The sequence below is a fragment of the Notechis scutatus genome, chromosome 4, assembly GCF_049901735.1.
Source record: "Notechis scutatus isolate UNSWTSFEM ecotype Mainland chromosome 4, rNotScu1.2, whole genome shotgun sequence".
Taxonomy (NCBI): domain Eukaryota; kingdom Metazoa; phylum Chordata; class Lepidosauria; order Squamata; family Elapidae; genus Notechis; species Notechis scutatus.
The window spans coordinates 112302849-112319682 of NC_142012.1; the positions used below are offsets into that span (position 1 = coordinate 112302849).

At 37.1% G+C, this 16834-nt stretch overlaps 1 protein-coding gene across 2 annotated transcripts in view; it reads right to left on the reverse strand.

Moving 5' to 3' along the window:
- The window catches only part of GRK5 (G protein-coupled receptor kinase 5), a 163590-nt gene that overhangs the window by 22162 nt on the left and 124594 nt on the right, over window positions 1-16834 (reverse strand). For both annotated transcript variants that reach the window (XM_026669832.2, XM_087964447.1), the window contains 6 exons: window positions 13568-13668; window positions 11133-11225; window positions 9173-9236; window positions 7262-7402; window positions 6150-6340; window positions 1936-1973 (listed from right to left, as the gene is read on the reverse strand). In XM_026669832.2, the coding sequence (XP_026525617.1) occupies window positions 1936-1973; window positions 6150-6340; window positions 7262-7402; window positions 9173-9236; window positions 11133-11225; window positions 13568-13668 (628 nt within the window). The remainder of the gene's footprint in view (window positions 1-1935; window positions 1974-6149; window positions 6341-7261; window positions 7403-9172; window positions 9237-11132; window positions 11226-13567; window positions 13669-16834) is intronic.

A 16834-nucleotide genomic window follows, 5' to 3' on the forward strand; every position in this document is an offset into this window, starting at 1 on the left:
CAATCATTTTGCTATTAAATACATTATCAAAACAAATATAACCATTGCAGGAAGAAAAATAATACCAGTTCTTTGGAGAAACTCATCTGAAAAATTGATCAAGGAAACTGCCTGATACTAGGGCAGGTCAAATGTTCCTCTGCTTTCAGATAAAAGTACAAGCCTGAACATGAGATCATCTTAGACAGCAGGGAGAATTTCAATAATGTTAATCTTGATATGCACTAAATATTAAAAAAACACCTTTTAATGTGTTTAATTTCTTTAAAATCCCCTTGAAAGGATGCTACGCCAGAGAATTCCATCCAGAAAAGAAAAACTTGGTTGAAAAATAAAATTGCATTGGAAGTGCAATCAAGATTTTATGTTATTTTATTCCTTTCAATGAGAGGGGAAAAAGGAATCCTAGGTGGGGTTGATAGGAATCATTTAATGTAATTCCTTGCTTGGTGAAAGGAATCCAAGCATATTTAAAATATGGTTGCTCATATTGCTTGGCTGTCAAACCGTTAGGGACTATTTCCTAAGAATCCACTACGATTTGCCTTCCTGTAATATAAGATTACTGCCCCACAGAGCACACCAACTAACCAATTCAAATTACAATGAGCATTTTCATTATGTTTTCATGCTTCCCCCTTCTAAGATTGCCATTCTCCACAGCAAAAAATGATAAGCAATTAAATATTTTGGCCAAGTGCTATTTCGTCAGATTGTTTTCCACTTTGGCTGTTTTGTTGACTTGGACTAACAGATTTTCCAGGCCTCGTACCTTACCTGTTCCTGCAGAGATGGGTAACTTTTCGATGGCTACAGGCTGTATTTAAGTAAATTTGGCTACTTTGGAAGGGACAAAATCCAAAGCTAGAGTGATATGTCACACACATGGGCAGGGATTATACCATTTTTTCCACCTGGCTTTCAAAAAAGAAAACTTGAAAAAGGTGGATTTTTGGTTTTTGAAAGTACATTATGGCTAGTAACATGGAAGTATGTTTACATTACCAGCTTCTTGTACACCTGTCTCAAAATCAGAGGAGCTATCCCACCAATTTTCAGCAATCTCAGTCAGAGAAAGCTGTGGGGCCATGATGGGTGGGGAGGGAAAAAAGTTCAGATCTGTTGGTTATATATTCACCCGTGTTTTACAGGTCTCTTAACGGGGGATTAGACTAGGAGTCTTGCACTTCTCCACTAAGATCAGATCACTCCTGTGACAAGGAGAATTTTTTCCTTGCATGAAGGACTAACAGAGTGATACTATTTATGAGTTTCAAACTAGCTGTAATTCAGATAAAGTCTATATATTTTGCTGTTCATGTCTCTATTCAGAAAGTTGCTGAGCTGATGGATTAATCTGTACGGATATAAATAGAACAAATAATTCAATGTAATTGAGTTGGGGGTGGGTGTTAACTCTGAGGAGCATTTGAAATTAAAAAAATAGTCAGGCAACCCATATTTCATCCTTGAATTACAGCATAAAAAAAATAATACCTCCATATTATGTTGTTTAGACTCATTGTTTAGACTGGTAATAATATTGATTGGTCAAAGGCACGATTCCCATTGTTTACCCAGGTAGCAATGTTTGTTACAGGCATAAGGCCAGAAGTACAAAACCCATCTTCAGAGAAATGATACACACAATTGGTCACCCTCATTGTTGGATAACAGAAAATACAACCTTTGTATAAACTTTTCTTAACATTGTTACTTACTATTAACCAAAAATGCTCTTCTTTTCATAAGATATCTCTCCTTTTTGGGGGTGGGGGGCAAAAGTGCCATTCTTTTCTCTATCCAAAGTTAAATGTTGTTTATTGCTTAGCCTCTTATCCACTGCAGAGAATGATTTGGCTGTGTACAGACAGCTATATATATAAGCCATTTTACTGTAGACAAAAATGTTTTACCTAAAGCTGTCAGACTTACCATAATCATCTAACAGGATATTTTCTGGCTTCAAATCTCTGGGGGGGAAAAAAAAAACAACCACTGCTGTTATTTCTGTAGAAATTGCTTTGATACAATGGAAATTACAAGTACATTCCAACCATTTAGGCAGTAGGGTGTCAGTTTACTCAGCAAAAGAATTCAGAAAGTCAATTAAAAACATGGTTTTGCAGCAACATGAAAATTACAGTCTACCACAATCTTGAGCCATTTACTTTAGCTGGATGTGACCAATGAGGACATCATGCAGAGTACCGTATTTTTCAGAGTATAAGATGCTCCCCCCCCCCCCAAAAAAAGTGGGTGGAAATATCTGCATCTTATACAGCGAATATTGCGGTAGTGGCAGAGGGAGATTGGTGCAGCACTGATCAGCTGTTCTAGAATAGGCCGTGGCAGTTGTGAATGGGTGGTGGTGAATGGGCCACAGCTGAATAAACAGGCTGTGGCGAACGGGCCAGATGAATACTGGATGGATGCTAGGCAGCAGAGGCAGATTTTTTTTTACTTCTTTTCCTCCCCAAAAGCCAGGTGTGTCTTATACTCCAGAGCATCTTATACTCTGAAAAATATGGTATTTTGTATGTGTTCTTTAGCTAGCCATTATGGCAGCCATCAGAACAGCATTTCTCAAGCTTAGCAAATTTAAGATATCTGGCTAGAGGAATTCTGGGAGTTAAAGTTGCCAAGGCTGAGAAATCTTGAGTTACAGAGTTTGATTTGTCTATAATCTATATGAAAACCATGTCTCAATTTCTATGCAACTGAGAATTTGCAATGGAAACTATTAGCTATTTCTGTTTCAGAAATATAGGGTGATTGAAGGAAAGGAGCTAGCTTACTCTTTCTCTGTCCATCATGAATGAATTCATATACAAGTTATAGTCTGTTAAAAAAAGATTGCACAGATATGGTATGCCTTCTGCAAGATTCTAAACTGATGTAATAGATCTGTTTTAATAGGTCTAGTGAATGGATAGATATTCAAACAGCACAGCCATTATGTTTTGTGGAGTTGCAAACATTTCTTCCTTTCTTCAGAATCCAATGCCTGAAAATGACCACTCTAGTATTAAATATCTACAGCCAATGTGGGAGAAAGCAATAGATTAAGACCTCTAGGGCTTCAAGGAAGTATTTAAAATTAGGATGAAAAAGTATGTTGAGAATAGCCTTCTATCACATTAATCCAACATTGCCTTTGTGTTAAACACCAAGAATAAGCCTTTGGTGGTATTTAAAATAAAGCCATCCATTTTACATCCTCATTCCCTTCACATATTTTCTCAGTGTTATTTGTTTAAAAAGGAGGCTTGTTAGCACTGGTTTATCTTGTGAAGTTTATCTTGTGAGGTCAATAGGAATTTAAACTAACAAAAAGAAGAGAACCAAAATATTCTTAGTTCATGTGTCTTTGCTTATAATAACAAATAGCGCACATAATATATTCTGAACAGATAAAAGTTCCCCAGTGATTAATAAGAGGAAAAATAATTAAGTTTATTTCCAAGTAGTGACAAAGCTTAAATCATTACTGAGAACAATCTAAAATAATGAAAAGGAGAGTCTCAAGACCCTTCCTATCGCAAATTCATCTGATGGGCAACTTGAATTATATTCTAAACAATTCTTGTGTCATAATCTTAGAACAATAATATAATTTTCGTATGTTAGGGATATGATTTGTGAAGGTGTACTATCTTACTTAACACTCACTTGCATTATTTTATTTAAGTAAATTGCTTCCTGGGTAAAAGTGAGGTAGTAAAATCACCTTGTCCGTTCAGATATAAATACATATAAATCAGTATTGCCAAAGATGTTACTATTAAAAAAACAACAGCAACATAGCACAGTGGTTTTTAGCAATTCTTGCATTTGGGTAAGCTAATGAATGCCATAAACTTTCTCTTGTAAATGAATAATTACTCTCATACTCAGTTATTCTTATGAAAAAGCAAAATAATTTGTCCCTTAATTTCAAGCAGAGTTATTAGATCTTTGACTCTTTATTTTATTTATCTTTAAAAGACCCTATAACAGATAGGTTCCTCATCAAAATGGTATTTAGCACTTGGGCTCAGTATACAGGCATTGGAAATCACATGGAGATAGAAAGAACTGTGAAGAATAAAGCAGAGAGAATTTTGCAGAAGTGCAGATTTTATCAGAAAGTGTTACGGTTGTTTACATTATAATCCCTACGGTGCTAGTATTTTGCAGGATATGAATAACAACCCCTCCTTCATTACATAAATAAAGAAGCAGGAACAATTCCTCATCATTTGATAATATCTGAAATGAGCATTTCATGTATGGAACAGTCACTTTTGGCTAGCTCACATCAAGACCAAAGACCATGCATGTTTTGTCTGAACCAGGGGTCCCCAAACTTGGCAACTTTTAAAACTTGTGGACTTCAACTCTCAGCCAGCTGGAGAATTCTGGGAGTTGAAGTCCACAAGTCTTAAAGTTGTCAGGTTTGGAGACCTCTGGTCTGGACGTAGATTCAGAAGAGGTGTCAAGACACGACACCTGCCCCACATGTGACTGGTCCAAGCAGAAGTATTGTGGGATGGGGAAAGTGGGGAAAAAGCAAGGCCATAAGCAACATTGCTAAAGTGAGTTAGGGACAGACAAACAAAGGCAACTGGAAGATTGCAGAGGACAAAGTAGGCAGGCTGGGAAGTACTTGAATTCAAGGGTGGGTTACAACTACAGAGGACAGGGAAAGAAAGGCACTGGAAAAATTTGAGGACCGATATGTGGTCTACCACCACCCAAAAATTCCACCCTTCTCCCAATTTTCCTAGTACCCCTCCTTCCCTACCTCTTCTTATATCCAAGAAAAGAAGAGAAGTGCCCATAAAGCCTTGTAGCTTAGAAGGAGGAGCAGGAGGAAAGGAGAGAGAGGGAAATTACATGGCCCACGCTGGACTGTGGCATCTCTTTGACTGGGAGAGCTGAGAGACAGAAATCCACTTGAATTCAAGATGGTGGCTAAGAGAAGATAGGAATAAAACTGTTGGGAAACTGGGTAAATGGGCCAGTACCCAGGCCATGGGGCAGAGGAAGGGAGAGAAGGATGGTGCATCATCCTTGCTCTACTCACCCCATAAGACCCCTCTGGAATTTGTTTATGGCCAAAACCTGGAACAAGCAAAATATTCTGGAATGGTTTGTCTGAATTTTTAAGCCAAAATATATTTGTTTCAGCTTCCAAATGAAACACAATTTCTGTAGTGTAAAGGCATAGGTAATGAGTCCTAGCCAATTTCTCAGCCAGGTACTGAAGACACTCCAATCCCAATATGGACATTCCTTATGTGCCTCAAATATAGTGACTCAGCAAAATCCTGTGCAGATTTTACCTTAGCATATGATTAGAGATAGGAAAGTGCAGAAAAAAATGCCTGAGAAATAAGATTGATTTTCCTCTTTTTTTCTTTTCTTTTGTAGCTCACTTGCCATTAGGGGAAAAAACGTATTTCCCATACTTTAAATTGCAATGTAAATAGTTGAAAATCATTTTTCATATATTGTTATTCAATCTTTACCCCATCATTATTTCTAAAAGCTGTGTCATAGGATTATTATCGTGTTTTTTTCTTAGTAAGACAATTTTCATAACCATATATTATTATAATTCCTGTAACCCAGTACTCAGTTGTAAATAAATTCTTCTTCCAGAGAAATTGACCATTTTCGCAAAAGAAAAGTGCTCTTTTGTCATGAGTTTCTTTTTTTCTGTTCACTTTTGATTCAGGATTGATCTAGAATATTTTTGAAACAGCACCCATTAATTTATTTAGTTTTGTAAGGATAAACTGTGCAGTAACTGTTCGCTCAAGGCCACATCTTTTGGTGGGAGAGAATTTTAACGGTTTGCCACTTAAACCCTAATTATAAGTTCCAATTAATTTGGATGTGGTACTTATGTTGCATTATTTCTCTCTCTCGTGTAATGGTACTAAAAAAAAGGTACTGAGAAACATACTATAGAATTATAGAATGAATGAGCTGGAAAGGATGTTGGAGGTCTTTTAGTCCAGCCTCCTACTCAAGCAGGAGAACTATACTATTGTAGAAGTACCTATATATTGATACCTATGTATAGAAACCTGAAATATTTTAAGAATTTCTCTAAAGCTGCAAATGCATGTGAATTTCTGAAAGCATGAAAGAAAATTTACCTGTACACAGTGTTTTCCCTGTGTAGGTCTTCTAAGCCACAAAGAATCTCTGCAGCATAAAACAAAGCTCTTTCTTCTTCAAAGCCTGGGTTTCCCATATTGTAGATATGGAATTTCAGGTCTCCCCCATTCATTATGGTTAGAACTAGGCAGAGTGCGTCCTTTGTTTCATAGGCATAGGCTAGATTGACCTGGAAGGAGGGTTGTTAAACAATAGATTTAGTTCAAGAAAATTATTCATGCCCAGAATTCATGCATAGCTAGCATTTTGTGTTAGAAAAGACATGACATCAATCAGTTAAAAGGAAGAAGAAATGGGATCGTAGAATCCTGGCTATTAAAAAAAAAAAAAAAAAAAGACCACAGGGCAAGATATTGCAAAAGACCACAGGTAGATATTGCAGGATCCAATCTGGGTCGATCACCAGGATCAGAGGTTTAGTCTCCTGAGCTTTTGGACTTGTGCTGGAGCCCTTCCTCAACGAAGTTCTTAAAATGGGCTCCAGCACAAGTCCGAAAGCTCAGGAGACTAAACCTGGTCCCAGTGATCGATCCAGATTGGATCCTGCAACATTATCCTCAGGCATGTATATTTTCCTTCACTCATAGTCAGATATTTTCATACAATGTGTAAGATGATACTACACACAGTACTGCAGGTTTAGTTCTTCAGGAAAAAAATTAGGAAGTTTACTGATTCAACATTAAGTATGGTCTTATTTATTTCTACACATTCTTCAAGCAGCAGCAGCTACAATTAATTAAAGAGGCTTGGCAGATTCTAGAGTTTTGGACTCTGGTAGGGTCTTGTAGAGAGCTAATAGGAGTATGCATTCCATTGTAAAGTGAGCAGTTTGCAGCATCGTTTTTTCCATAAACAATTATTTTGGAACCACACAGTGCTGCCAAATTCCAGTGAATGATACATAAAAATCCACTGCGATTGCAAAAGTAATAACCGAAGAACTCATACAGAGCCAGCCCCAGAAACTTGATGTAAGTCACAATGCAGCCTGGAAGTAGTACAGCTGCATACATTTTGTTATAAGTGCCAGTCACTGATGGACCTGTTAATGAGAGCTGATGGCCATTACAAATTTGGCAATACTTACTACAAACTGACTATTGACTTTTTCTAGAATCTGCTTTTCATTTAGGGCCATGGATTCACCTTTCCTCTTCTTTATTCTTTTTTTCTCTAATCTTTTGCATGCATACATTTTCCCAGTTGCTCGTACTTGGCAGGCGCATACCTGAAAAGAAGAAAGTTACAGTAGGAAAAAAAGAGGCAGGACAAACCATCAACTAACAGAGCCAAATCAATCTCTTTTCCCTACTTGATTTTAATGAAATTCTTTTGACTGGAGACTAAACAGACATTTAGTAGGACGACGAAAGGAAGCCTTCCAATGTAACAGGTCTGGTTTTCCATATTCTGAATTTAGACAAATAATACATATGACAATATCAAGCTGGGATACCCTGTAAATCTGTTGTGATTCACCGGCAGCCTGTGCAGACGGCAGTGGAATCAGACAGTGGGGAAGAATGGGAACCAGTCCGGGAGTCTGGAGAGGCCTTGGACGAGGGTCCCGCATCTGATGCAGAGATGGGACCAGGACCATCTGGGAATGGGGTGCTGACTCCAGAGCCCGCAGAGTCTGGCAGCAGCGAGGCAGAAGAACAAGGGGAGCCTGTTCCCAGTGTGTGTGTGTGTGTGCGCGCAGAGCTGCTAGAAGGCAAGAGCAGCTGAGACAAAAGGGGCGACTTGGGAGTAAGGCTTGGAGGTGATTGCCCCTCCCATAAGGTATAAAGGACATGCAAAGGTAAAGAAACTTTTGTAGGAAGCAAAGTCGTTTGTTCTGTTCAGATTAATCCTTGAAGCTCTGTGTGGACTTTGTGCTTTAGTTGGTTTTTTATAGTTAATTTGGCACTTTAGTTGTTGGCAGCAATGCAAAGGACGGAAAGGTGGGTGCTTATCTCGAGGGACTGTTTGGGACTCATTACAGGCTGGGAATGAACATAATTCCCAGCGTTGAAATAAAACAAGAGTTGTTTTAACTAAGCGTGTGCTTAATTACGGTCTCAGGAAACCTTGGTCATAACAAAATCAGGGATATTTGCACAGAAGATTGCTTACCATTGATTTCAATACTGGGTGCTACATTTCTAAAAGTGACAAGGGCCAAGACAAAAAAAATAGGCGGGAAGCTGCTATGCTAAAAATAGTATTGATAATAATGAAACACAGTTAATATCATCAGTATTAGTGTATTTAATAATATTTTATGGTAAAAATCTTTGGGGAACCCAGCCAAAGCTTGGGAGGATACAATGTGACTATATCTACTGTATAGCCACTAAGTACAGAGACTCCATCTTTACTTTCAATAGTTAAGACCAGAATCCAAAATATACATATCAGTACATATAGTCTTCGACTTACAACAGTTTGCTTAGTGACAGTTCGAAGTTACAAAGGCACTAAAAAAAAGTGACTTACGACCATTTTTTACCCTTATGACTACTGCGGTATCTCCATGTTCACCATTTGGATGCTTGACAACTGACTCACCTTTATGACAGTTGCAGTGTCCTGGGGTCAGGTGAGCATTTTTTGTGATCTTCTGACAAGCAAAGTCGATGGGGAATCCAGATTCACTTAACAACCACATTACTAATTTAACAACTGCAGGGATTCACTTAACAAGCATGGCAAGAAAAGTCATACAAATGATGCTAAAGAAAAAGTCATAAACATGATGGCAAAACTCAGCAAAATTCTCACATCAATGTTGAGCTCCATTGTGGTCATAAGTTGAGGACTACCTATAATTCATTACAAAACTTAAAGAAAAGACCATGTCTATCATTCTCTCACGCACCCAATGAATCAAGTTTAAGAACTCTTATGCAGCAAGAATGAAATCATGCAATTTCATGCTTCAATAGGTCAGATTTATCAGAAGAAAATAATTGGCTACCCTTACAGGTATAGAGTTTGTAACAAAAAGTTCACTCACCTCTCCAAAGCCACCTTTTCCTAATACCCTGTATTGCCTAAATGTGTTTTTTGTTACTGGTTGTCTGAAATAATAAAGAAAATTGGGAGAGGAAAAAAATATGTTTTATTAAGCTTCAGTTTTAAAGAAACTGGGTTAAGGCATGGCAAGCAGTTGCCATCCTTTGCACTGGATTTTGTTTTTCGAGCTATTTCTCTCTCCTTTTAATAAATTAACTGTTTTTCTAAAAGTGAAACATGGGAGAGTATTTCATAATCCTTCATTTTCCACAATCCACAAATTATTTGTTAAAGATCATTTAGTGTGGAAATCACTGAGTTTCAACCACTCTGAACCTTCCTTTTTTTTCCTCATCGGCCATAGGATGTGTCAAGGAGGAGAGGCAGTTCCTGCAGTCATTTTTTTTAAACAGGAAAAAAAGTACATATTCTTGATACTTTGCAATCCGATAATTAAAAATCTACATCAGTCTTGCACCATTCTTTTTCATGTTCCATAGTATGTAGGGCTGAACTGCCCTAGAGTTCTTGGGAAGAAATGGCAAACTGAAAATAACTCTGTTAAAAGTGAAAGTGACAAGACACAGCACAAAGAAGAGCCGCTAATTCATCTTCAGACAAGGACAAGACATGAGCTTGCCCATATGTGCTCCAGATAGATAGGTGGTCCTTGTGAGAAGACAATAAGACAATGGCCTTGAGAGGGTTTAAACTCTTTAGAGCTCTAGAATAGTCAGCTTTTTGCTAAAAAAAACAGCCAGTGCCTTCAAAAGGACACAGGGATCACATACTTTCTTTTCTAATCATTTTAGGAAATTTCTTTTTTAGAAAACTTTGAATCAACATATTTTACAGCACTGGAAATATGTTCTTCAGTTCTTAGCAAAAGAAGTTCTAAATGCATGTTTAAGGATTTAATTGTGTTTTCTTTTGGAATAAACAGCAAAGGAGTCATTAAAACTTTGATTTTGGATCCAGATGGATTTTAAATAAGGTTTTGAAATTAATTATAAGAATCTTTCATGTGGGAAAATACTTTTATTTAGAATTTGCTTAAAATATGATGACATATTGAAGGTTAGATATTAGAGGGAACTGGAAGGAACTAATAATTACAATTAAAGGAGACGAAAGTTTAAATTTGACTTACTAATACAGAATGAAGCAAATATTTTAACATTGGACATATTGAAGGATATTTATGAACAATCAATCTAGAAGTTAATTTTAAGAATGTCTGCCTCTATAGATAGACTGGATTGAAAACATCTTATGAAAGAACAACAAGTTTTATGTACAAGATTGAGAAAGATCTGAAAGATTGAAAGAATGACAGGTTAAAAGAATGATATAGAAAAAGGTGCTACACTGGGCAAAGAAAAGAGCCACCTAATATCTTAATAATGAAAAGGGATATACAAATAACAAACTAAAAAAGTGACCTGGATAAATTTCCTATAATAAATTTACAAAGGAGACTTGTTAAAGCCTTGAAGAATTTTGTGACAAAGAAAAAAAAAAACCAAGTTCTGGGACATAATTTGAAAGGACTAAAAATCAAGATTGTTAAAAATAGAAAATATAAAGTTGGCTTATTTCATCAAGGTTAAAATAAATAAATAAATTTATTTTACCAGTTTTCTCTGGTAACTTTTACTGGACTTTTGTTCATTGGCATTGAACAAAAAACTTTAATAAAGATTTGTTTATAGTTAAAGAGATGTGATATGGTAAAAAGAGATCATTGGTTGTATTTTAAGAGATATAAATTTCTAAAATGGTTTATAATTATTTCTTTACACATTTCTTTTTCTTTTTTTAATTATATTTTTAGTTTTTCAAATTTCTGCACTTAATATTTTTCTTTTTATTCTTTTCTTTTTTGCTTTATTGGTTTTTATCTTTTTTATTATATCCTTTAATTTAAATTTTTTTATTGCATCCACTGTAATACCACTTACCTTTCTAGCCATTTCCATTGGAGAAATCTGTCAAAATACATGCTGTCTGAGTATTCTTGAAAAGGTTCTCCACTTAGGTACTCATGAACTGACCTAATTCAGATGAAAAAGAAAGAAATATTTGAGAAGCTTGTTCCCTGGTCTAAATAGGCACCCCGATTTCTCTGTAGGCAGGATGTTTAGTTTTAAATCTACTAATTCAAAAGTATTAGAAGAGCATATCTTAGGGATAATGTGTTATTTTAATCCAATATTTTATACATTTCTTTTTTATCTAATCCCGATCTATGTTTTCTTATGGTTGCCCATATAACTAATACACATTATTCTAACATATAAGATACAATCCAAGCAATATCAGATTGCTCCTAAGGCCATAAATAATTATTTAGTTCTTTTCCATCAAAGAGCAAAATTAAAAGACAGAAGTATAATTATTGAATGAAAGCTTCTGAATTTTACAAGTATCTCTGTAAAGCAGGCTTGTCCAACCCACGGCCCATGGGCCGCATGCGGCCCAGGTCGCCTCGTAATGTGGCCCAGTGCCCACCCCAACCTTCTGGCAAGAGCCAGCGAGGAGGAGAGGCAGGTGTGAGGCGGGGCAAGGCGAGCGCCACGCCAAGCAGCAACAGAAAAGGCGGGCGCCGCCTTTGCTGCTTCTGCCCCTGCCGCCGCTGCCGCCGCTTCTGCCCCGTCGCCGCCCACCCCGCCACCGCCGCTTCTGCTGCCGCCGCCGCCGCTTCTGCCCCCCCCCCGCCGCTGCCGCTTCTGCCCCCACCGCCGCCCCCACCGCAAAATTTGGCCGGAAAATTAATATAAAATAAATAATTTTTAATAAATAATAAATAATAAAAATAATTTATAATTTATTATATAATTTTATAATATAATTATTTTATAATAATTTATTATATGTGTGGCCCAAACCAAATTTTCATCTTCTAATGTGGCCCAGGGAAGGTGAAAGGTTGGACACCCCTCCTGTAAAGCATTCATGAATAACAAAAACATCTGCTTGAAATAATGTGCTTTTAAAGATCTCTCTCTTTTGATATTTCCTTCTCTTAAGGCCTGGCAAATAGCATGGCACCACAAAAGCACTAGCCTTTCTAGATAGAAATATTTACACACGGAGCTCTAGAGTACAATAAAAAAAAAAGTCCTAACTTTGCGAAACCGGTAAGCCTTCCTTTGGACAAAAGGATGACACCACAAAAATAGACTTAAAATTTCAGGTCTCTTAGACCTGAAGGGCGTTTTTGAAACATCTGCATGTTTTTTTGTCTATGTGGCTTCCACAGCCTAATTTTTTAAAAAAATTAAACAAGCACTACAAAGGAGTGACTACAAAACATAAAATGTATTTTGTTATGTGCATCAAAGAAGTATATTATATGACTTAGAAGTTCAGTCAAAATGTTCTGACTAAATTGCAGTTCAGTTGAACAGAAACCCCAACTGTCTTGGGTGTTATGGTTTCACAGCTGAGACAAAATCTGGAGGGAATCAGTTCAGCACCTTCCTTCAGGTCAACTGCTTTAGGGCCTGGCATCTCCAGGCCGGTCTAGCCTCTTCCTTTCTTTACCTTTCTTTTTTTTTTTTTTTTCTCTAACTTGCTTTTCTTCACAGTGCACTTCCTGTTTTACTGTCACATTCCACTCTGGAATATCTTTTGACTAATACACACATACAGGCAGTCCTTGACTTAAAACCATTTGTTTAGTGACCATTCAAAGTTATAACAGCATGGAAAAAAGTGAAGAATTTGCTTCCAGAAGTTGTGGGTATTCAATCACTAGAAGTTTTTAAGAAGAGATTGGACAACTTTTTTGTCTGGAATTGCATAGGGTTTCCTGCTTGAACAGAGTGTTGGAATGAAGACCTCCAAGAGTCTGGCCAACTCTGTTATTTTGTTCTGTTCTGACTCATGATCAGTTCTCCATTTACAATTGTTGCCCTCACAAAAACAAATTCAGGCACTCAGAAAATGGCACGTATTTACAATGGATGCAGCAACCTTGGGTCACATGATCATTATTTGTGACCTTCTCAGTTGCTTTTGACAAGCAAGGTCAATGGGGAAATTGGATTCTCTTAATGACTGTATGATTCACTTAACAACTGCAATGATTCACTTAACAACCATGGCAAAAAAAGGATTGTAAATTTGGGCAGGACACATTTAACAACTCCTTGCTTAGCAATGGAAATTCTGGTTCCAATTGTGCTTGTAAGTTAAGGACTACCTGTATGTCAAGTTGATATCTAGATAAACCCTAACTTTTGAATCATTCAAAATTATCTGAGTCTGTGTGCGTGGAATGCTTTTCATATTCGTAATATTAAATTATAACGATCAGCCTATTATTGAGAATGTATTTTTTTTAAAGTCTTTTTCAAAATAAAATGATATTTGAATGCCAAAATACACTTACTTTACACAGGGTGAGAACAGCTCTTTGCATGGGCTGTTTTCAAGTTTTTCTTTTATCTGCTGTACAAGATCTTGACTGGCTTCTGCTACATAAACTGCAGACTATGAAAAAGTAGAGAGAACCATCAGTTCATTATGTAGCAGGAGAAAGTATATCCTTGACAACCAAATATATTTAGGCACCAAGATATAAGAAAATATACGAAAATAGTATTTGTATTTATTTATTTATTATCAAGACACCTATGCTGTTTCATTCTAACAATTCTAGTGAGGGAATAGGACAATATCTTACCAATAAACAAAAATATTCAAAAACTGTCTACTAATAAACTTTCCAGAAATATATAACCAAATTCATGCTGGGTTGAAACCCAAAATCTGGGTTTGTTAGGTTTTTTTCCCCTAACAAACCAGAAAAAAAATATTCTCATAATTAATCATGCACCTCTTCTGTTCCTAAAACCTCTATGAAAAGGTGAGGATTTAAGGAAAGAAAAAAAAGTATTTTTTCACTATAAAAAGGATAGAACACCTTACAACCAGCCACTGCAATCCAGCAACCACATAGTTACATTAACTCACATCAGAGAATAAAGGCGGTAAGCAAAAGAAAATATGTACTACTGGCAGAATCAACATATATACATATACTCCATCTGTGTTGTGTATGTGCGCATGGTCTAGTTTTCTAAATCAGACAACCGAGAATAGTGTAATGAGGCAGATGATTCTGCAATCTTCATGTGCAGCTGTTATTATAATACTTGTCGTTTTAAAGATTTGAATATATATTAAGTTCTGATTCCATATTCATGTACCACGAGATGTACATTTTTACAAATAACACGAACAAGATTCCCTGTTTTTATTATTTCTTTCCACAAAAAGTTGAGTACAGTTCTTCATTTCATCTTTGCTTTGTGAGTACACAGTGTACTGAAATTACCTACTTTCTACCGTGTTTCTCACAAAATAAGGCCGGGCCTTATTTTTTTTTAACCCCTGAAAAAACGGCTAGGCCGTCTTTTCAGGGGTGACTTAATTTCCTCCCCCACCTAGAGCAGCCCATATGCATGTACCTCTCCACGAGGCCGTTTCTATCAGCCGACGAAAGCTCCCTTGAAAGCAAAGTCCCCAGCCGCTTCAGGGCGAGGCGTGGCTGCCCGTGTCCCCTCACCATTAGGCACTGTCTTTCGGGCGATGGAAGCTCCCCAAGGGCAGTCATCAGCCACTTCGATCGGCCGGTAGAAGTGGCCTCGGGGCGAGCGCACACATACACTCCCTTCGCCGTGAGGCCACTTCTATTGGCCGACGAAAGCTCCCTTGAAAGCAAAGTACCCAGCCGCTTCAGGGCGAGGCGTGGCTACCCGTGTCCCCTCACCATTAGGCAGTGTCTTTCGGGCGATGGAAGCTCCCCAAGGGCAGTCACCAGCCACTTCGATCGGCTGGTAGAAGCAGCCTCGGGGTGAGCGCGCACACACACACACTCCCTTTGCAGCAGCTTCACATGTACAAAACTCATACCACCTATGCCTGGCTTCATAGAAGGTTTAGAAAACATCTATCAGGAAACAGAGAAAATAATCCGGAAAGGGAAGGGAAGGTAAATAAAACTCAACTCCTAATCACACATAATTCAACTACCACTAAAACATTTAAAAACATTTTTCCAGCTTTCCACAATTCCCAAATGTCATATAGAGTACATGTGGGGGAAAATTTCATTATTCACAATCTCAGTTACTGCAGGCATAGCTATGTGTACAAACTGAAGCCTTGCCAGCTATCTGAAGTGCCTAATAATAAATATACTTTAAATCATTTTTCCATGTTGCCTCTTTTCTTCTTGTTATGCATATTTCCTGAAATTAGACTTGCTTTACTTTAGCCTTGCACTACTTTAGCCTGGGCAAGGACAGGTAATGTAACTGTATCTTTTGCATAAAATTTTATTAATTAAGATTCTCTTTTTTATTTTGATGAAATTTGAAATGACTGAAATTGGGAACTAATTGTGCGCATGTGTGCCTATCTATCTGTATTTGTAAATAATGAAAATGAAGAAATCTGAAGAAAATATTTAGTTTTTTTTCCCTTCTTTTAAAGCACCTGCTAATAATTTTTTGTGGTTGTAAACCAGAGTTTGTTTTATTGTACAAGAACAACAGACAAGGGGATGAGTTATATCTCTGTCAAGTAAAGTTATGTTCCATTTCTTATTCCAAGTACTTAAGAAATAAATGCTTTTGAGAAATGGTTTCCATATGTAATTGTGTTTCTGTTGCAGGCCAAATTTAATTAGGTTCTGCAGGAAGAAATGTTATTTAGTCCAACAATACATCACAACATTTTAAGTCATTTGTCATCATTTCAGAAATTGGAATGTGGTATGTATTGATGGAGAGAGATAAAATTGCTGAACCTTTCCCAGAATTTCATAGAGAGCTGTAGGTAGTACAGTTCCAATTACAGATCAGGAAAAAAATGATTGTCCACAATTATCTTTCTGACTTTTCAGTATTAACAATTCTGCATACAAAATATTTCATAACAGACATATTTGAGAACATTTCAAATAAAAACAACAAGAAGAATACTTGAAAAGCTTGGTTCAAGTAAGCTTGAACTCCAATTAGTACAGTCTGTGAACCTAAAAGGCTAAGAGAAAAACAACACAGAAGGCTGGTTGAGATATCAACAAACAAACAAGCAAACAAAGTGGAGAATTTCCAAGAATTTATTCATTATTCAGGAAGACTTAATGATGAAGACATCTTTGACGCTGCCCTTTCTTGGCCGGTTTATGGAAATGTTTGTTTTTGTCTTCAGTATTATCTTTCAACTTCCTAATCTAGATTACAGTCCTTTTCTGGAAATTCAAGTAGCCAGATCAAACATTTAGTATCTTAGGAGATCAATTCAGGAAAGCTCATTCCGGAAGATTTACTAAATTCAAACCAGAAGTAGTAACATCATGGATGTTGAAAAGAGGTAGCCAATTCACCCAAGTAGAAATTTTGATACTTAATTTTAATGAATATTTCTATATATAGATCAAGGGTACCCCAACCCCTGGTCCATGAACTGGCATTGGGCTGCGGCATGCCAGAAACTGGGCTGTGCAAATAAGCGAAGCCCCATCTATGGCATGCAGGGAGCCTGCAAAACCACACCTCCTCCGGTCCTTGGAAAAACCTCTCTCTCTCCAGTCCCTGGTGCCCAGAAAGTTGGTGGCCGCTGCTATAGATGATTTGGTATTTCTGCC